Source organism: Blennius ocellaris (genome assembly GCF_963422515.1).
Source record: "Blennius ocellaris genome assembly, chromosome: 19".
NCBI classification, from domain to species: domain Eukaryota; kingdom Metazoa; phylum Chordata; class Actinopteri; order Blenniiformes; family Blenniidae; genus Blennius; species Blennius ocellaris.
In genome coordinates, this window is record NC_137668.1 from 2937197 (window position 1) to 2959180 (window position 21984).

Genomic DNA, 21984 nt, shown 5'->3' on the forward strand with positions numbered 1-21984 from the left:
CTACAGGTTGATGGTCTCCAGACCACACCGCTAAGATGCAGTGCTACAGGTTGATGGTCTCCAGACCACACCGCTAAGACGCAGTGCTACAGGTTGATGGTCTCCAGGCCACACCGCTAAGACGCAGTGCTACAAGTTGATGGTCTCCAGACCACACCGCTAAGACGCAGTTCCACAGGTTGATGGTCTCCAGACCACACCGCTAAGACGCAGTGCTACAAATTGATGGTCTCCAGACCACACCGCTAAGACGCAGTGCTACAAGTTGATGGTCTCCAGACCACACCGCTAAGACGCAGTGCTACAGGTTGATGGTCTCCAGGCCACACCGCTAAGACGCAGTGCTACAGGTTGATGGTCTCCAGGCCACACCGCTAAGACGCAGTGCTACAGGGTGAAGGTCTCCAGACCACACCGCTAAGACGCAGTGCTACAGGTTGATGGTCTCCAGACCACACCGCTAAGACGCAGTGCTACAAGTTGATGGTCTCCAGACCACACCGCTAAGACGCAGTGCTACAGGATGAAGGTCTCTAGACCACACCGCTAAGACGCAGTGCTACAAGTTGATGGTCTCCAGACCACACCGCTAAGACGCAGTGCTACAGGTTGATGGTCTCCAGACCACACCGCTAAGATGCAGTGCTACAGGTTGATGGTCTCCAGACTGCGCCGCTAAGGCGCAGTTCCACAGGTTGATGGTCTCCAGGCCACACCGCTAAGACGCAGTGCTACAGGTTGATGGTCTCCAGGCCACACCGCTAAGACGCAGTGCTACAGGGTGATGGTCTCCAGACTGCGCCGCTAAGACGCAGTTCCACAGGTTGATGGTCTCCAGACCACACCGCTAAGACGCAGTGCTACAGGTTGATGGTCTCCAGGCCACACCGCTAAGACGCAGTGCTACAGGTTGATGGTCTCCAGGCCACACCGCTAAGACGCAGTGCTACAGGTTGATGGTCTCCAGACCACACCGCTAAGACGCAGTGCTACAGGTTGATGGTCTCCAGGCCACACCGCTAAGACGCAGTGCTACAGGTTGATGGTCTCCAGGCCACACCGCTAAGACGCAGTGCTACAGGTTGATGGTCTCCAGGCCACACCGCTAAGACGCAGTACTACAGGGTGATGGTCTCCAGACCACACCGCTAAGACGCAGTACTACAGGTTGATGGTCTCCAGGCCACACCGCTAAGACGCAGTGCTACAGGTTGATGGTCTCCAGGCCACACCGCTAAGACGCAGTGCTACAGGTTGATGGTCTCCAGACCACACCGCTAAGACGCAGTGCTACAGGGTGAAGGTCTCCAGACCACACCGCTAAGACGCAGTACTACAGGTTGATGGTCTCCAGACAACACCGCTAAGACGCAGTGCTACAAGTTGATGGTCTCCAGACCACACCGCTAAGACGCAGTGCTACAGGTTGATGGTCTCCAGGCCACACCGCTAAGACGCAGTGCTATAGGTTGATGGTCTCCAGACCACACCGCTAAGATGCAGTGCTACAGGTTGATGGTCTCCAGACCACACCGCTAAGACGCAGTGCTACAGGTTGATGGTCTCCAGGCCACACCGCTAAGACGCAGTGCTACAAGTTGATGGTCTCCAGACCACACCGCTAAGACGCAGTTCCACAGGTTGATGGTCTCCAGACCACACCGCTAAGACGCAGTGCTACAAATTGATGGTCTCCAGACCACACCGCTAAGACGCAGTGCTACAAGTTGATGGTCTCCAGACCACACCGCTAAGACGCAGTGCTACAGGTTGATGGTCTCCAGGCCACACCGCTAAGACGCAGTGCTACAGGTTGATGGTCTCCAGACCACACCGCTAAGACGCAGTGCTACAAGTTGATGGTCTCCAGACCACACCGCTAAGACGCAGTGCTACAGGATGAAGGTCTCCAGACCACACCGCTAAGACGCAGTGCTACAAGTTGATGGTCTCCAGACCACACCGCTAAGACGCAGTGCTACAGGTTGATGGTCTCCAGACCACACCGCTAAGACGCAGTGCTACAGGTTGATGGTCTCCAGACTGCGCCGCTAAGACGCAGTTCCACAGGTTGATGGTCTCCAGGCCACACCGCTAAGACGCAGTGCTACAGGTTGATGGTCTCCAGGCCACACCGCTAAGACGCAGTGCTACAGGGTGATGGTCTCCAGACTGCGCCGCTAAGACGCAGTTCCACAGGTTGATGGTCTCCAGGCCACACCGCTAAGACGCAGTGCTACAGGTTGATGGTCTCCAGACCACACCGCTAAGACGCAGTGCTACAGGTTGATGGTCTCCAGGCCACACCGCTAAGACGCAGTGCTACAGGTTGATGGTCTCCAGGCCACACCGCTAAGACGCAGTGATACAGGTTGATGGTCTCCAGGCCACACCGCTAAGACGCAGTACTACAGGGTGATGGTCTCCAGACCACACCGCTAAGACGCAGTACTACAGGTTGATGGTCTCCAGGCCACACCGCTAAGACGCAGTGCTACAGGTTGATGGTCTCCAGGCCACACCGCTAAGACGCAGTGCTACAGGTTGATGGTCTCCAGACCACACCGCTAAGACGCAGTGCTACAGGGTGAAGGTCTCCAGACCACACCGCTAAGACGCAGTACTACAGGTTGATGGTCTCCAGACAACACCGCTAAGACGCAGTGCTACAAGTTGATGGTCTCCAGACCACACTGCTAAGACGCAGTGCTACAAGTTGATGGTCTCCAGACCACACTGCTAAGACGCAGTGCTACAGGGTGATGCTCTCCAGGCCACACTGCTAAGACGCAGTGCTACAGGGTGATGGTCTCCAGACCACACTGCTAAGACGCAGTGCTACAGGGTGATGGTCTCCAGACCACACTGCTAAGACGCAGTGCTACAGGGTGATGGTCTCCAGACCACACCGCTAAGACGCAGTGCTACAGGTTGATGGTCTCCAGACCACACCGCTAAGACGCAGTGCTACAGGTTGATGGTCTCCAGACCACACCGCTAAGACGCAGTGCTACAGGGTGATGGTCTCCAGACCACACCGCTAAGACGCAGTGCTACAGGTTGATGGTCTCCAGACCACACCGCTAAGACGCAGTGCTACAGGTTGATGGTCTCCAGGCCACACCGCTAAGACGCAGTGCTACAGGGTGATGGTCTCCAGGCCACACCGCTAAGACGCAGTGCTACAGGGTGATGGTCTCCAGGCCACACCGCTAAGACGCAGTGCTACAGGTTGATGGTCTCCAGGCCACACCGCTAAGACGCAGTACTACAGGTTGATGGTCTCCAGGCCACACCGCTAAGACGCAGTGCTACAGGTTGATGGTCTCCAGGCCACACCGCTAAGACGCAGTGCTACAGGTTGATGGTCTCCAGACCACACCGCTAAGACGCAGTGCTACAGGGTGAAGGTCTCCAGACCACACCGCTAAGACGCAGTACTACAGGTTGATGGTCTCCAGACAACACCGCTAAGACACAGTGCTACAAGTTGATGGTCTCCAGACCACACTGCTAAGACGCAGTGCTACAAGTTGATGGTCTCCAGACCACACTGCTAAGACGCAGTGCTACAAGTTGATGGTCTCCAGACCACACTGCTAAGACGCAGTGCTACAGGGTGATGCTCTCCAGGCCACACTGCTAAGACGCAGTGCTACAGGGTGATGGTCTCCAGACCACACTGCTAAGACGCAGTGCTACAGGGTGATGGTCTCCAGACCACACTGCTAAGACGCAGTGCTACAGGGTGATGGTCTCCAGACCACACTGCTAAGACGCAGTGCTACAGGTTGATGGTCTCCAGACCACACCGCTAAGACGCAGTACTACAGGGTGATGGTCTCCAGACCACACCGCTAAGACGCAGTACTACAGGGTGATGGTCTCCAGACCACACCGCTAAGACGCAGTACTACAGGGTGATGGTCTCCAGGCCACACATCATGGCCGCTACACAAAACACTTTCGGGTTCAGTGAAAGTTGATAGATAAGGAGTTAGGAGGGACATTTTGGACGTACCCTCAGAGTCAGCCTTTCTACTGAACCGAGGAGCTGCTTCCTCATGGGAGGAGCATGGAACCTGGAAGCTCCATCGCCATTCTACTGGTAGTAAACCTAGGAACCTCCAGGGGGCAGCACTGAGAACCAAGTGTTCTGGATCAGATCCACTAACAGTCGTTAACAGACAATGGAGCTGTTAGTTCAGGAAGTGGGGCTGGCGTGTTGCTTCCTCTCTGGATATTTTCTTCATCTTCATCACATCCTGGACTTCATCTGAAATCTGACTTTGTTATATTTCAAGCTGAAACTGCAAATAACCTGAATCTGTTGACCCTGTATGACCTTATGTGTCTGTGTGTCCTTGTTTGACCCTGTGTGTCCCTGTTTAACCCTGTGTGACCCTGTTTGACCCTGTGTGACTCTTTGTGTCCCTGTTTGACTCTGTGTGACCCTGTGGGATTCTTTGTATCCCTGTTTGACCCTGTGTAATTCTTTGTGACCCTGTGTGTCCCTGTTTAACCCTGTGTGTCCCTGTTTAACACTGTGTGACCCTGTTTGACCCTGTTTGACCCTGTGTGACCCTATGTGACCCTGTGTGTCCATGTTTGACCCTGTGTGATTCTTTGTGTCCCTGTTTGACCCTATGTGACCCTCTGTGTCCCTGTGTGTCCCTGTGTGACCCTCTGTGTCCCTGTGTGACCCTGTTTGACCCTGTGTGTCCCCGTGTCCCTGTTTGACCCTGTGTGACCTTCTGTGACCCTGTGTGTCCCTGTTTGACCCTGTGTGATTCTTTGTGTCCCTGTTTGACCCTATGTGACCCTGTGTGTCCCTGTTTGACCCTGTGTGATTCTTTGTGTCCCTGTTTGACCCTGTGTGACCCTCTGTGTCCCTGTGTCCCTGTTTGACCCTGTGTGACCCTCTGTGTCCCTGTTTGACCCTGTGTGACCCTGTGTGTCCCTGTTTGACTCTGTGTGACCCTGTCTGTCCCTGTTTGACCCTGTGTGTCTCTGTTTGACTCTGTGTGTCCCTGTTTGACCGTTTGTGACCCTATATGTCCCTGTTGGACCCTGTTTGACCCTGTGTGTTCCTTTTTGACCCTGTTTGTCTCTGGTTGTCCCTGTGCTCCCAGCTGATCAGTGATGGCGGTGTGGTCTATGCCGAGGCACTCTGGGACCACGTCACCATGGACGACCAGGAGCTGGGCTTCCAGGCCGGAGGGGTGATCCAGGTGGTGGATGCCTCAAACAAGGAGTGGTGGTGGGGGCGGATCCTGGACAGTGAGGGCTGGTTCCCCTCCAGCTTTGTACGGGTGAGAACATCACAGTCTACCAGAAAGGCGGAGATGATGGCGCTCACAGTGCCGTTAGTTTGTCTCTTCTGCTGTTTTGTCTTCTGGTGATCTCTGCTGTGTGAAGCTCCTCCACACCAAAACACCAGAACGCCAGACCACCAGAACACCAGAACACCACACGGTTCCCCTGTTAACTGCAAATTCCAGCAGACTCATGAAGTCACAGCAGACCTCTGCAGATCACCGGAGCTCCGTGGGTTATAGTCAGTTCTACCAGATGCCACAACTGGAGGAGGGAGAGGAAACGTCCTCACAGACCCCTGCTCCCTTAGCGGGTATGCTAACCCGGCTAAGGAAACGTCCTCACAGACCCCTGCTCCCTTAGCGGGTATGCTAACCCGGCTAAGGAAACGTCCTCACAGACCCCCGCTCCCTTAGCGGGTATGCTAACTCAGCTAAGGAAACGTCCTCACAGACCCCCGCTCCCTTAGCGGGTATGCTAACCTGGCTAAGGAACCGTCCTCACAGACCCCCGCTCCCTTAGCGGGTATGCTAACCCGGCTAAGGAAACGTCCTCACAGACCCCTGCTCCCTTAGCGGGTATGCTAACCCGGCTAAGGAAACGTCCTCACAGACCCCTGCTCCCTTAGCGGGTATGCTAACCCGGCTAAGGAAACGTCCTCACAGACCCCTGCTCCCTTAGCGGGTATGCTAACCCGGCTAAGGAAACGTCCTCACAGACCCCTGCTCCCTTAGCGGGTATGCTAACCCGGCTAAGGAAACGTCCTCACAGACCCCTGCTCCCTTAGCGGGTATGCTAACCCGGCTAAGGAAACGTCCTCACAGACCCCTGCTCCCTTAGCGGGTATGCTAACTCGGCTAAGGAAACGTCCTCACAGACCCCTGCTCCCTTAGCGGGTATGCTAACCCGGCTAAGGAACCGTCCTCACAGACCCCTGCTCCCTTAGCGGGTATGCTAACCCGGCTAAGGAAACGTCCTCACAGACCCCTGCTCCCTTAGCGGGTATGCTAACCCGGCTAAGGAAACGTCCTCACAGACCCCTGCTCCCTTAGCGGGTATGCTAACCCGGCTAAGGAAACGTCCTCACAGACCCCTGCTCCCTTAGCGGGTATGCTAACCCGGCTAAGGAAACGTCCTCACAGACCCCTGCTCCCTTAGCGGGTATGCTAACCCGGCTAAGGAAACGTCCTCACAGACCCCTGCTCCCTTAGCGGGTATGCTAACTCAGCTAAGGAAACGTCCTCACAGACCCCTGCTCCCTTAGCGGGTATGCTAACCCGGCTAAGGAACCGTCCTCACAGACCCCTGCTCCCTTAGCGGGTATGCTAACCCGGCTAAGGAAACGTCCTCACAGACCCCTGCTCCCTTAGCGGGTATGCTAACCCGGCTAAGGAAACGTCCTCACAGACCCCTGCTCCCTTAGCGGGTATGCTAACCCGGCTAAGGAAACGTCCTCACAGACCCCTGCTCCCTTAGCGGGTATGCTAACCCGGCTAAGGAAACGTCCTCACAGACCCCTGCTCCCTTAGCGGGTATGCTAACCCGGCTAAGGAAACGTCCTCACAGACCCCCTTTCCCCAGTCTCTTCCTGGCCCGTGGAAGATCCATCACACACAAAATGGGCGAAGAAGAGCAGAGAATTGCTGAGGACAACTTTGTTCAGAACTGCCGTATCATGATGACGAATGACACCTGGCTTCATCCTGCCATCTCCGACATGGCGGTGCAGCTGGCAGCATGCAGCGCTCCCCCGCTGGACGGCGACCAGGGCTCCCCTAAGCGTAGAGGAGGACGGTTCGGTGCCCGCAGAGCCCAACCAGAGGCTGCTGCTGCTCACCAGGTAATGAACAGTACAGGAGTGTGTGTGCCACCATGTGGCCAGAAAATCAAACGACGGGAGATCTCGAGGATATTTAGAAGTCCCTGGACTTCCTGTCGGAGGAGGCGTCAGCTGTCAGCCCCAGCAGAACACCATGGACCAGAACACCATGGAGGCCTGTCACCCGTGCCCACGAGGAACAACCACAAACCAGCCGTCACATTAAGGTTTGTCAACAGGAAGAAGAAAACAGAGCTCCTGAAGCAAGGGAGGAAGCTGAGAGGTTCGGATGTTTACATCAATGAATGACCAGGAGGACATCGCCAGGAAAGCCCAGTTCCTGAAGAAGCAGGGGAAGATCCAGGCGACGTGGACCTCCAGCTCCAAGCTCTTCATCAGGCTCAATGGGACACCGGAGGAGGTGAAGGTCCTGGTGATTCATGACATGGAGGAGCTGGAGAGGTTCGGCTGAATACTGGAATAACGTAACAGTACTGTCACTGTACTGTGACAGTACAGATATGACAATAGTCCAAAAGGTTATCAAAGTGATTGTTCATCCTCTTACATTGTGCCATTGTGTCATTCCAAACTGGTGAATTCACAAAAGAAATGAAAACTGTGAAAGTCGTCCCGCTTTATAAAACCGGAGACTGATTCAACAACTACAGGCCCGTTTCTCTATTGCCACAATCCTCCAAAACCTCAGAGAAGCTTTTCACTCACAGACAGGATAAATGTATTGATAAACACAAAGTGAAAGCCAGTCTGGATTCAGATCAGACAGATCGATGGCTTTATTAGGATCAATAGAAGAAACCAGCTCCAGAGACAAAAGGAAACATGCAGTCGGAGAGTTCATAGACCTAAAAAACATTTAACACAATAAATCATGAAATGTTAATCAATAAACTGGAGCGTTATGGTGTGAGGGTGGTGGTCCTACAGTGGTTGTACCGTGGTTGTACAGCGGTCCTACAGTGGTTCTATAGTGGTTGTACAGTGGTTATACAGTGGTTCTGCAGCGGCCCTACACTTGTCCTACAGCGGTTGTATAGTGGTCCTACAGTTGTCTTACAGTGGTTGTACAGTGGTTCTTCAGTGGTTGTACAGTGGTCCTACACTGGTTCTACAGTGCTTGTACAGTGGTTCTATAGTGGTTGTACAGTGGTTCTTCAGTGGTTGTACAGTGGTCCTACACTGGTCCTACAGTGTTTGTACAGTGGTCCTACAGTGGTTGTACAGTGGTCATACACTGGTTCTACAGTGCTTGTACAGTGGTTCTACAGTGGACCTTCAGTGGTTGTACAGTGGTCCTACACTGGTTCTACAGTGGTCATACAGTGGTTCTATAGTGGTTGTACAGTGGTTCTACAGTGGACCTACAGTGGTTGTACAGTGGTTCTTCAGTGGTTCTATAGTGGTTCTACAGTGGACCTACAGTGGTTGTACAGTGGTTCTTCAGTGGTTCTATAGTGGTTGTACAGTGGTTCTACAGTGGTTCTTCAGTGGTTGCACAGTGGTCCTACACTGGTCCTACAGTGTTCGTACAGTGGTTGTACAGTGGTCTTACACTGGTTCTACAGTGCTTGTACAGTGGTTCTACAGTGGACCTTCAATGGTTGTACAGTGGTCCTACACTGGTTCTACAGTGGTTCTATAGTGGTTGTACAGTGGTTGTACAGTGGTTCTACAGTGGACCTACAGTGGTTGTACAGTGGCTCTTCAGTGGTTCTATAGTGGTTGTACAGTGGTTCTACAGTGGTTGTACAGTGGTTCTTCAGTGGTTGTACAGTGGTCTTACACTGGTTCTACAGTGCTTTTACAGTGGTCCTACAGTGGTTGTACAGTGGTTCTACAGTGGACCTTCAGTGGTTGTACAGTGGTCCTACACTGGTTCTACAGTGTTTATACAGTGGTCCTACAGTGGTTCTATAGTGGTTGTACAGTGTTTATACAGTGGTCCTACAGTGGTTCTATAGTGGTTGTACAGTGGTTGTACAGTGGTCCTACACTGGTGTTGGGATCTCAACAGGACCACAGAAAGTTTGTTCATTTCTGGGGAGAGACAATATTAATTTGTCATGACATGAATTCTGACCCAGGAATGTGATTGACCATCACACCCAGTGGGGGTGGAGGGCTTCCACAGGACACCCCCACCCCCTTTCTGCTCACAAGACTCTTCCCCCATGCAATCAGCCAGTCACTGATTGGTTGAAGCTCTCAGGCTTTGACACCTCTGAATTCACACGTTCAACAAAAGGCTTCAGCCAGCCTCCGCTCTCGCTTGCAAAGCAAACTCCAAGTAGGTGAGTTGCTGACGAGCTGCTCCCAGCACCTCAACTCACCCAGCGTTAGCACACAGCTAACACCAGACGCTCTTGCAACCAGAGGCCTCCACTCCTCTCTTGCAACGAAGACTCCGAGGAAACTTTCTCCTGATCCAGAGACCAGCACCCAGAGTCTGCTCTCCAGGGAACCAACCGGTTTCTCCCGAACGGGACCAGGGAAACAACGCCTCACAGAACTTCTTTGTGTTTTCCTCAACCAGCAGGAAAACCATCACAGACCTGAGCGACCAGGTCCTCAGTCTGGACAAAAGGAACAACCAGGAGTTGCAAAGAAGGACTCCTGAAACATCAACTTCATCTTCTTCTCCTCAGCCTGCAGAACCAGCAACCACAGTTAGCAGGAGGTGCTAACTACAGGAGAAGACACCAGCTTCCCTCCAGCAGGACAACAACTGAACTCCTTCAAGGAAGTGGGAACAACTGGGCATTACCTGAGATTAGTTAAACCTGATGCTATGATAGAACTGTTTAACTTTATGAAGATGTGTTGGTTCTGTTACAGTGATTGAGTTCTATAGATAATGATATTAGGAGCAGTGATCAACCTGTAAACCACTGTTAGCTCTGCCACAGACACAGGGTCTGCATGCTAATCTTTGCTTTACTAACTAGTTAACTCACAATCCTACACATATCACATCAAAGACAACATCACACAGTAACTGAACACCATCTGACGACTCCTGACGTTTTACAAGACAAATCTCATTCACATCAACTCATTCTAGAAATGGTCCTTTAGCAGAGACACACAGGAAGCAGATGCTACGGCTAGCTTCTATTGTTCCATTGCTATCAGCACATGGTCGAGACACAGGACAGACTTCCTGTTCTCTGACAACCTCCATTTGGAATGTAGTTTCTTGTGATCCGCCATCTTGTTTTGTAGTTCCATCACACGTCTCACACACACACACTCCCTCCAACTCTCTCTCTCTCTTTCTCTCGCCACACACACACACACCTACACACACCCAGCTGTATATAGGTAGTTAGAATCTGTGTTTTATTCGTTTTCATTGTTAATAAATATAATGTTTGGAATCATACTTGCTGTTTTATTAATGAGCACAAAGGTGAATGAAATGTCGACCTCTTCTGTGTCAAGAACTCCAAAATCCTTCAAGCTTTACTGTTAATTCTGGTAATTGTAATTAATTTACTATTAATTCAAATTCCTGATGAACTGTTTAGTATATCTTATGAGACTGATAGAACTGAATTGGCTATCATTTCCTGTTACGACAGGTGGAGCTCCGAGGTTCTGATACACATCAGATTAAATTTCATTAACATTATTAATACCGGTAACTATCTTTGATAATTATTAGTTATTATCGATAGCCAACCAAAACATAAATAGTGATCCATGTGAGGTAAAAATCCCTACACTGGTTCTACAGTGGTTGTACAGGGTTCCTACAGTGATTCTTCAGTGATTGTAAAGTGGTCCTACACTGGTTCTACAGTGGTCATACAGTGGTTCTTCAGTGATTTACAGTGGTTGTACAGTGGTTCTACAATGGTCCTACAGTGGTTCTATGGTGGTTCTATAGTGGTTGTACAGTGGTTCTGCAGTGGTCCTACAGTGGTTGTACAGTGGTCCTCCAGTGGTTCTACAGGGTTGAAGAAATGATGTTTCTGTGGTGATCATTGATGAAAACATCTGTTGGAAACCTGAAATTCAAAATGTTCAAACTAGATTATTCAAAAATGTTTCAGTCCTCAAAAGACAAAAGTAGTTCTTAACAACAAAGCACTGCATGTTTTACACTGCTCACTAATACTGCTCACTAATACTACTCACTAATACTACACAGTAATACGACTCACTAATACTGCTCACTAATACTGCTCATTAATGCAAGTCACTGATACTGCTCACTATTACTGCTCACCGATGCTTCAAATACTGCTCACTCGGATTGCAAAGGGCCAAAAAATGTCCATTAAATTTCCGGAAACATTTCGTAAACTGTCCATGAGAAGTTAAGCTGGGGAATTTTGGAAGTATTCCAAATTAAATAAGTATATAGAATTTTCACTGAGCCAACGATGCACCTGAATAAAATGACTTTAGAACAGAAGTACTTTTCATAATATGTTTGAAAAGTCACTAAATGAGACGACAATCAAGCACAGATTGCTGTTGAGGCCTGCATTACAGCTGGATCACATATTTTAACACAACAGACTACATTTTTAACACATAATTCATATTACTTACAAGTAGATTGGTTGTAATTAATTTCAGTGGATCAGGGGAAGTAAATGGCCTGTAAAGTAACTCCTCCACTAAAGGATTTCATTAAACCTAAGGCGGTGAGGGGCATGGGCATCAGGGCCACTGCTCACGGGGACTGTGAGGTGCCACACAGATGTACCTCTTTTGGACTTAATGTGCCGTCTGTCAAAGGGAGTCACTAGTGGAACAGTCTTCCCTTCACAATAAGAGAATGTACCACACGTCAACTTTTAAACTGCACCTTAAGCCCCTTCTCCACTGCACACAAGTGCCGGGACGGAGCGGAGCGGTACGGAGCAGTTCGGAAGCACTAACCCCGACCGAAATTTTGGGTCGAGTCTCCACTGCAGAGGGGAGCGTGAAAAGTGGGCGGGGCTTATGAGCTCCGCAGAAATGTGACATTACAACAGAAGAGAAAGTCGTCAGATGTAGATCTTATGAATCCTCTGTTGTTGTTTAAATTCTCCACTTTGCACTGTTATTTTTTGCAGCGGGAAAAAAAAAAAAATACTTTTTGCAGCAGTAATTTTTTGCAGCGGAGAGCTGCAGCGCAACTTCCGTGTTTGTTGTGAGAGAGCGAGTCGCTCCGGCCACTTGCCGGCGGCTTGAGGCGACGTGCCCCGCACTCGAGCGCTCGGGTGTGGGGCAAGTGGCCGGAGCGTTCCCCCCGGTTGGCTGAGGCACAGACACGGGAGTCTGAGGAGGTTCTCCACTCCGGCGCTGATCGCGGTCCGGCAGCTCAGCGTCGGAACACGGAGGCGCCGAGCTCCGAGCTCCTCTTCATCGCTTCCGCGGTCCGTCCCCGCGATAAAGCGCCACTGACCGCGGCTGAACAGAACGCTGACCGCCTCTGGAAAGCGGAGCTGCCGGAGCGCGGTCAGCGCCGGAGACGAAAGCTCCAGACTCCGGTGTCCCGGACGCACATCAGCGCCACGGCGAGCGCTATGCTGCTAACAGAAAACTCCAACGCGATGCAAAGTCCCTCCCCCCGGTCTCCCCCTGCCTCAAGTCGCTCTTTCACAACAAACACTAAAGTTGAGCAGCAAAGAAAAGAAAAGGAAAATAAAAACAACCAGAGCACAGCTGACCACACTGACAGCAGAGGATTCATCCGGCACATTAACATATTGAGGGCGTGTAGTAAATCACTGACCAATCAGCAGACAGCAGCTCAAACTCAGACCCGTTCCATGGTCCTGGTACCCCAACGGAAGGGGAGCGGTTCAGACTGGTTCAGAGGATTTCAAGGACCATCAGACTGGTTCAGAAGGTTTCCAGGACCATCAGACTGGTTCAGAAGGTTTCCAGGTCCATCAGACTAGTTTAGAAGAATTCCAGGACCATCAGACTGGTTCAGAAGGTTTCCAGGACCATCAGGCTGGTTCAGAAGGTTTCCGGGACCATCAGACTGGTTCAGAAGGTTTCCGGGACCATCAGACTGGTTCAGAAGGTTTCCAGGACCATCAGACTGGTTCAGAAGGTTTCCAGGACCATCAGACTGGTTCATAAAATGTTGTTCTGAGATATATACCTGGTAGAAAAAGAATCCAGAGTATAGATGTAGAGCTGGTAGAAGCAGCACATAGAGTGTAGATGTAGAGCTGGTAGAAGCAGCACATAGATTGTAGATGTAGAGCTGGTAGAAGCATTACATAGAGTGTAGATGTAGAGCTGGTAGAAGCAGCACATGGAGTGTAGATGTAGAGCTGGTAGAAGCAGCACATAGAGTGTAGATGTAGAGCTGGTAGAAGCAGCAATAGAGTGTAGATGTAGAGCTGGTAGAAGCAGCACATGGAGTGTAGATGTAGAGCTGGTAGAAGCAGCACATAGAGTGTAGATGTAGAGCTGGTAGAAGCAGCACATAGAGTGTAGATGTAGAGCTGGTAGAAGCAGCACATAGATTGTAGATGTAGAGCTGGTAGAAGCAGCACATAGAGTGTAGATGTAGAGCTGGTAGAAGCAGCACATAGAGTGTAGATGTAGAGCTGGTAGAAGCAGCACATAGAGTGTAGATGTAGAGCTGGTAGAAGCAGCACATAGAGTGTAGATGTAGAGCTGGTAGAAGCAGCACATAGATTGTAGATGTAGAGCTGGTAGAAGCAGCACATAGATTGTAGATGTAGAGCTGGTAGAAGCAGCACATAGAGTGTAGATGTAGAGCTGGTAGAAGCAGCACATGGAGAAGCTGTGCCTGCAGCTGATTGAGGATCAACATCCTCATTATCAATCCTCCATTTTGATTCCTGATGCTTCAATGTTTTTGTGGACATTTTGAAATGAGTTTTGAAACTGTTCACTTGTTCTTTCTGGATTTGTTGACTTCTTTCTCTGTTGTGACGTTCCAACCGTCCTCCTGTCCTCTGTCCCTGCCCCTCTCACATGACAAGCTCTCACACTGGCCTGTCTCTGCAGCTACGTGTGAACCAGGACGAGCCCATGGAGGAGTACCTGGCCCAGCTGGAGCAGAACCAGGCCGGGGGGGCCAGGCTGGACCGGCTGCTGGGACCTGGTCTACCCTGCAAAGAGCAGATGAGGACCAATGTGATTCAGGAGATCATGAGCACTGAGAGAGACTACATCAAGCACCTGAAGGACATCTGTGAGGTGAGACTATGTTGGTCCAGGTCACCAGGGACTATGTTGGTCCAGGTCACCAGGGACTATGTTGGTCCAGGTCACCAGGGACTATGTTGGTCCAGGTCACCAGAGACTATGTTGGTCCAGGTCACCAGGGACTATGTTGGTCCAGGTCACCAGAGACTATGTTGGTCCAGGTCACCAGAGACTATGTTGGTCCAGGTCACCAGAGACTGTGTTGGTCCAGGTCACCAGGGACTATGTTGGTCCAGGTCACCAGGGACTATGTTGGTCCAGGTCACCAGGGACTATGTTGGTCCAGGTCACCAGGGACTATGTTGGTCCAGGTCACCAGGGACTATGTTGGTCCAGGTCAGCTTGGACGGCAGAACTGATATGAGGGGTGACTATAGTCTGTAGTCTGATTGAGTCTGTAGTCTTACTGTAGTGACTGTAGTTTGTAGTCTTACTGTAGTTTGCATTCTCATTGTAGTTTGTAGTATGCAGTCTGACTGTAGTCTCACTGTAGTTTGTAGCCTGGCTGCAGTCTGAGTGTAATTTGTAGTCTGATTGTAATTTGTTGTCTGACTGTAGTCCTACTGTAGTTTGTAGTCGGACTGTCGTCTGTCATCTGACTGTTGTCTTAATGTAATTTGTAGTCTGACGTCTCGCTGTAGTTTGTAGTCTTACTGTAGTTTGATGTCCGACTGTTGTTTGTAGTCTTACTGTAGTTTGTAGTGTAACTGTCGTTTGTAGTCTGATTGTAGTTTGTCTGCAGGGTTACATCAAACAGTGTCGCAGGAGGACGGACATGTTCACGGAGGAGCAGCTCCGCACCATCTTTGGGAATATGGAGGACATCTATTGGTTCCAGAGGAAGTTCCTGAGAGGCCTGGAGAGGAAGTTCAACCAGGAGCAGCCGCACCTCAGCGAGATGGGCTGCTGCTTCCTGGAGCACGTAGGACACACTGAGAACCCTCCTTCCTGCACGCTGAGAACCCTCCCACCTGCACGCTGAGAACCCTCCTTCCTGCACGCTGAGAACCCTCCCTCATGCACGCTGAGAACCCTCCCACCTGCACGCTGAGAACCCTCCTTCCTGCACGCTGAGAACCCTCCTTCCTGCACGCTGAGAACCCTCCCTCATGCACGCTGAGAACCCTCCCACCTGCACGCTGAGAACCCTCCCACCTGCACGCTGACAACCCTCCTTCCTGCACGCTGAGAACCCTCCTTCCTGCACGCTGAGAACCCTCCCACCTGCATGCTGAGAACCCTCCCTCCTGCACGCTGAGAACCCTCCTTCCTGCACGCTGAGAACCCTCCTTCCTGCATGCTGAGAACCCTCCCACCTGCACGCTGAGAACCCTCCTTCCTGCATGCTGAGAACCCTCCTTCCTGCACGCTGAGAACCCTCCTTCCTGCACGCTGAGAACCCTCCCACCTGCACGCTGAGAACCCTCCCACCTGCACGCTGAGAACCCTCCTTCCTGCATGCTGAGAACCCTCCCACCTGCACGCTGAGAACCCTCGGTCCTGCACGCTGAGAACCCTCCCACCTGCACGCTGAGAACCCTCCCACCTGCACGCTGAGAACCCTCCCACCTGCACGCTGAGAACCCTCCGTCCTGCACGCTGAGAACCCTCCCACCTGCACGCTGAGAACCCTCCTTCCTGCACGCTGAGAACCCTCCCTCCTGCACGCTGAGAACCCTCCGTCCTGCACGCTGAGAACCCTCCCACCTGCACGCTGAGAACCCTCCATCCTGCATGCTGAGAACCCTCCCTCCTGCACGCTGAGAACCCTCCCTCATGCATGCTGACAACCCTCCTTCCTGCACGCTGAGAACCCTCCGTCCTGCACGCTGAGAACCCTCGGTCCTGCACGCTGAGAACCCTCCCTCCTGCACGCTGAGAACCCTCCCTCATGCATGCTGACAACCCTCCTTCCTGCACGCTGAGAACCCTCCGTCCTGCACGCTGAGAACCCTCGGTCCTGCACGCTGAGAACCCTCCCTCCTGCACGCTGAGAACCCTCCCTCATGCATGCTGACAACCCTCCTTCCTGCACGCTGAGAACCCTCCCTCATGCACGCTGAGAACCCTCCTTCCTGCATGCTGAGAACCCTCCCAGCTGCATTCTAAGATCAAAGCTTGATGCAGATGTTCTCCAGAGCACTGAGGACTGTCCCCTGCTCTCCATTCACAGCAGACAGACTTCCAGATCTACTCTGAGTACTGCAACAACCACCCCAACGCCTGCGTCCAGCTGTCCAAGCTCATGAAGCTCAACAAGTACATGTTCTTCTTCGAGGCCTGCCGGCTGCTGCAGAGGATGATCCACATCTCTCTGGATGGCTTCCTGCTCACGCCAGTGCAGAAGATCTGCAAGTACCCGCTGCAGCTGGCCGAGCTGCTGAAGTACACCGAGCCTGAGCACCGGTGAGCCGCAACGCCTGCACACACTCTATACGCTTTCTACATGCCTGCACATGTAACCGGTGTGGTTTTCCTTCTCTGCGTTGTGGTTTTTTGTTCAAAAAAGAGATCTCAGAACCAGGCCTGTCTTCTGGATCACTTTTATTCTGTTCCTGTTCAAATGAAAAACATGACATGAGCTGGTGTGCCTCATCAGCAACTCCCCTCTTCCTCTCCGACAGTGCACACTGCAGCTCTGCGTATAATCATATATGTACAAAAATAACTAACGTCTTACAAAAAAAACACAATTATAAAACAATGATCAATGTAAATTAAGACACAAATATCAATGCAAATAAATTAAATATATGAATGACAAAAGAAATGAAAGCATCCAGAAAACATATATGTTGCACCATAGAACAAAACAAATAACATAACCAGCTATTGTCGTACCTGTTCAAATGAAAACATGACATGAGCTGGTGTGCCTCGGCAGCAACTCTCCTCTTCCTCTGCAAGCAAACAACACGTGTCTGAACTGATGGAGGAAGCCGACTGCTAAGCTAACATAGCAGTTAGCTTTTCACCTCCCACTGCCATATAAGTACATTTTTAATGCACAGAACGTGACTAAATTCAAGGAACATAACTTTCACACTGGACACAATCACCCACAACACAACACAACTTTGAAGACATGAATTTTAACTTATACATTTTAACAAAGAGGAGCGCGCTCAAGCTCCGACATACCTCCCATAGTGCAGATTACACCCACATGGAAAGAACCTATATGAGGATATATGCACATATATGAAACCTATATGCAGCATATATGCACATATATGACAATATATATGCTGTATATATGCACATATATGCACATATATGACAATATATGTGTTGCATATATGCACATAAATGCTGCATATATGCACATATATGACAATATATGGAAAACCATGAAAAACAGCATGAAAAACAGCATATATTGTCATATATGTGCATATATGCACATATATGCTGCATATATCCACATATATGACAACCCATATATGTACATATATGTACATAATATATAGGAAAACGGCCAATTTTATATATGTCACATATATTCCAAACCTATATCAAAACCTATATTAAAACATATATGTTTATATAGGTTCTTTCCATGTGGGCAGCTCTGACCGGAGTGCGTATGCTCGGAGCACCTTGCCGTGGCAACACACATGAAAAAAAAACTTAAAGGGACAGGCACGAGAACAGCACACATGAGCATGAAACAACACGAACAAGTTATTTTAGTGAAATACACCAGTTATTTGTGACAATCTGTTACACACACACACACCTTCTACACACCTGAAACATGCCTGCACACACACTACACGCTTACCACATGCCTGCACACACACTACACGCTTTCTACATGCCTGCACACACACCTTTGTTGGGCCACTCAACCTCATGGAAGGGGGGAGGGGGGACCACGTTTTGAGAACAAAAGCCCCGTCTCCACCGCACAGAAAGTACCAGCCTAGACCGGTTTAAACCGCTCCGGCTCGCGTCTCACGACATGTAATGCAGTCTAAACCGCTCCAGACCGCTCCAAAGGCGACCGCTTGTCCGCTACCCTTCCGTTGGGGTACCAGGACCATGGAACGGGTCTGAGGTTGAGCTGCTGTCTGCTGATTGGTCAGTGATTTACTACACGCCCTCAATATGTTAATGTGTCTGTCTGCTGATTGGTCAGTGATTTATGACATGCCCTCAATATGTTAATGTGTCTGTCTGCTGATTGGTCAGTGATTTATGACACGCCCTCAATATGTTAATGTGTCTGTCTGCTGATTGGTCAGTGATTTATGACACGCCCTCAATATGTTAATGTGCCAGATGAATCCTCTGCTGTCAGTGTGGTCAGCTGTGCTCTGGTTGTTTTTATTTTCATTTTCTTTTCTTTGCTGCTCAACTTTAGTGTTTGTGGTGAAAGAGCGACTTGAGGCAGGGGGAGACCGGGGGGAGGGACTTTGCATCGCGTTGGAGTTTTCTGTTAGCAGCATAGCGCTCGCCGTGGCGCTGATGTGCGTCCGTGACACCGGAGTCTGGAGCTTTCGTCTCTGGCGCTGACCACGCTCCGGCAGCTCCGCTTTCCAGAGGCGGTCAGCGTTCTGTTCAGCCGCGGTCAGTGGCGCTTTATCGCGGGGACGCACCGCGGAAGCCATGAAAAGGAGCTCGGAGCTCGGCGCCTCCGTGTTCCGGCGCTGCGCTGTGCGGCGCTGTGCGGCGCTGTGCTGTGGCGCCGGAGTGGAGAACCTCCTGGGTTTGAGCAGAAAGCTCAGACTCCCGTGTCTGTGCCTCAGCCAACCGGGGGGAACGCTCCGGCCACTTGCCCCACACCTGAGCGCTCGAGTGCGAGGCAAGTCGCTGGCCAAGTGGCTGAGCGACTCGCTCTCTCAAAACAAACACGGAAGTTGCGCTGCAGCTCTCCACTGCAAAAAATGACTGCTGCAAAAAAATATTTTTTTTTTTTTCCGCTGCAAAAAATAACAGTGCAAAGTGGAGAATTTAAACAACAACAGAGGATTCATAAGATCTACATCTGACGACGTTCTTTTCTGTTATAATGTCATATTTCTGCGGGGCTCATAAGCCCCGCCCACTTTTCATGCTCCTCTCTGCTGTGGAGACACGACCCAAAATTTCGGTCGGGGTTGTGCTTCCGAACTGCTCCGAACCGCTCCGCTCCGCCCCGGCACTTGTGTGCGGTGGAGACGGGGCTAAAGAGACCACATGGTCAGAACTGGAAAAGTTCACCATTGGTCAAGTGATCCCCCCCCCCCCCCTCCAAGGTGCAACACTGGAGGCCAACAGCAGGGGAGCCCGAGAGCTCCCTCACCAGCTGGAATGTCCGGGGCGGGCCCTCCTTCAGGATTGGTCCACATGGCCCTGGGGCACAGCAGGAACCCGGAACCAAGCGGAGTGGTATAAAATCCACCTGCGAAGAGAAACAAATCTCCTTCCAAGCCGAATGTGCTCCGAGCCGGACGCTCCCCTTCGCACAGAGAAAAAGTACAGCATGTGTTAACACTCTGACCGGCCCGGAGCTTCTTCACCTCGCTGGACGAGCCGAGAACCACCGTGGAATTACTTTTGTTTTTCCTTTTTCCCTTTTCTTCTTCACTGGATCCTGAGTGTGCGCTGCGACCGCACATGCAGATCTGAAGCCGCTTCTTCTCCCCCTCCTCACAAGAAGCGCTCCTCGGATCATCCTGTGGACTTTTGCTTGTCCACAGACAGTTCAGTTGTTTACCTGGGACGCCAGAGAAACCAGCCCGCAGCCGGGAAATCAACGGACTTTCCCCGGCCGCCGCAGCACGTTCACCCTCGTCCAACTGAGTAAGGCTTAGAGTCTGGGCAGGCAATGAGAATAACGTGACTGTAATATTGCTGTGTGTTTTATTATTGTGTTGAAGTCAGGGACCTGATCCCGTGTTTCCAACCAATCTGTGTCTGCGTGTCGGATTTACATCCAAGCGAACCTTCGCACTGTGCAGCTCTCTCTCTCTCTCTCTCTCTCGGCTTGCCCCTCTGCTCCTGGGATCTGATTTTGCCTCACGCGCAATTTTGGATCCTGTGGACAGGCCGCGGGACTGTGCAGTTAGACCAGTGCTTCTCAAATGGTGGGGCGAGCCCCTCTGGGGGGGTGTGGTGGGGTGTCAGGGGGGGCGTGGTGGGGTGTCAGGGGGGGCGTGGTGGGGTGTCAGGGGGGGCGTGAGGCGGGTGCAACTTTCAGTATTAGTGTCTTTATTCATGCTTGAGTGATAAAAAAATGGCCTCCAGCTCATTTTATTAATTTATTTTGATAATCAGGCAATTGTATGCAGAATGCTGGTGCAGCAACTCATACAGTGGTTTATACAGATCAATAAATAAATATTATCAGGTTCTCAATGGTAGTACAATTCGGGGGGCGGCTGAAAAAAATTCTGTCCTCTAGGGGGGGCATGACAGAAAATAATTGAGAACCACTGAGTTAGACAAACCCTGTCCACTGCCCCCCCCCCCCCCCCCCCCCCCCCGTGTGTAGTTCACTGGCCCTGGGAATTCTCGTCACGAGCCCCCAGGCGCGCTCCGAGCAGGCTCACGAGCCGTGCACGAGCACAGTGACGTCACGCCGTCCAGAAAGAGTGCGCCGAGCGCCTCTGGTGGCCGCGTGGGTGATTGCAATCTCTTGAGAGACCGCCACCTGGTGGACAAGTCGAGTCATTGCATTCTCCCTCCGTGCGCCGCCGCGCCCCTAGTGGTCGTTCCGGTTACTACCTCGAACCAGACGCCTGCCGCCACCTGGTGGACGTTCGAGGTCATTACACCCACTGACACTGACCCTCCAAGGTCCGCCGCCACCTGGTGGACGTTCGAGGTCATTACACCCACTCAGGCTTCCACACACTCACACACACACACACACACACACACACACCCTCTTTCTTTGTACATAGTGTTTGCTGTTTAATAGATTAGATCTCCGTGTTTGATGTTTATTACTTAATTGTGTTGTTTTAATAAATAATTTATGAATTATTTTTTGAATAAATACATTTTGTTAATAAATGCATTTTAACTGAATTGATCGATTCTTGGTAATCATTGTGTATTTATTGTTGACAATTCACTGGTTTGTAACAGTCTGTGCTCGAAGCTCACACCTTCTTTGTTATTTAATATTGTTATATTTACACAGAAATATTAACTTTACTTAAATAACCCTTATTGACAAACGAGACTGAAATATGGTAGTGGCTATTTCCAGCTTAGCTGGTGGTGCCCCAATTGAATTATTATTTGATAAATAATCAATTTATTCAAATTAATAATTTTTCATTAATAAATTATTTTTGATCATTTATTAACTTTTGAGTAATTACTCAATTACTCTAGGAGTTGCTGATGAGTAACTAACCATTTACTTCATTAGCAATTCCAATTTTTCCCAAATTACTTTCAGTAATCAATTACTTTCAGTAATCCATTACTTACAGTAATTATTAATGCTAATTACCAACCATAAATCCCAACACCTTCTACACACCTGCTACATGCCTGCACACACACCTACACTTCTAATTTAAGGATGTGTTGATCTGTCGGTGCAGGAAGTGAAACTGAAGCTGTAGAAGGGCTACACCCTGCAGTACGCTACACCCTGCAGTACGCTACACCCTGCAGTACGCTACACCCTGCAGTAC

At 50.6% G+C, this 21984-nt stretch overlaps 1 protein-coding gene across 1 annotated transcript in view; it reads left to right on the top strand.

The window, feature by feature from the left end:
• arhgef4 (Rho guanine nucleotide exchange factor (GEF) 4) overlaps positions 1 to 21984 on the top strand; it is a gene marked incomplete at both ends in the record, with an annotated part of 103981 nt that overhangs the window by 66663 nt on the left and 15334 nt on the right. The window contains 4 exons of the mRNA XM_080515152.1: positions 5133 to 5312; positions 14147 to 14338; positions 15090 to 15269; positions 16521 to 16753. Of these exons, the coding sequence (XP_080371278.1) occupies positions 5133 to 5312; positions 14147 to 14338; positions 15090 to 15269; positions 16521 to 16753 (785 nt within the window). The remainder of the gene's footprint in view (positions 1 to 5132; positions 5313 to 14146; positions 14339 to 15089; positions 15270 to 16520; positions 16754 to 21984) is intronic.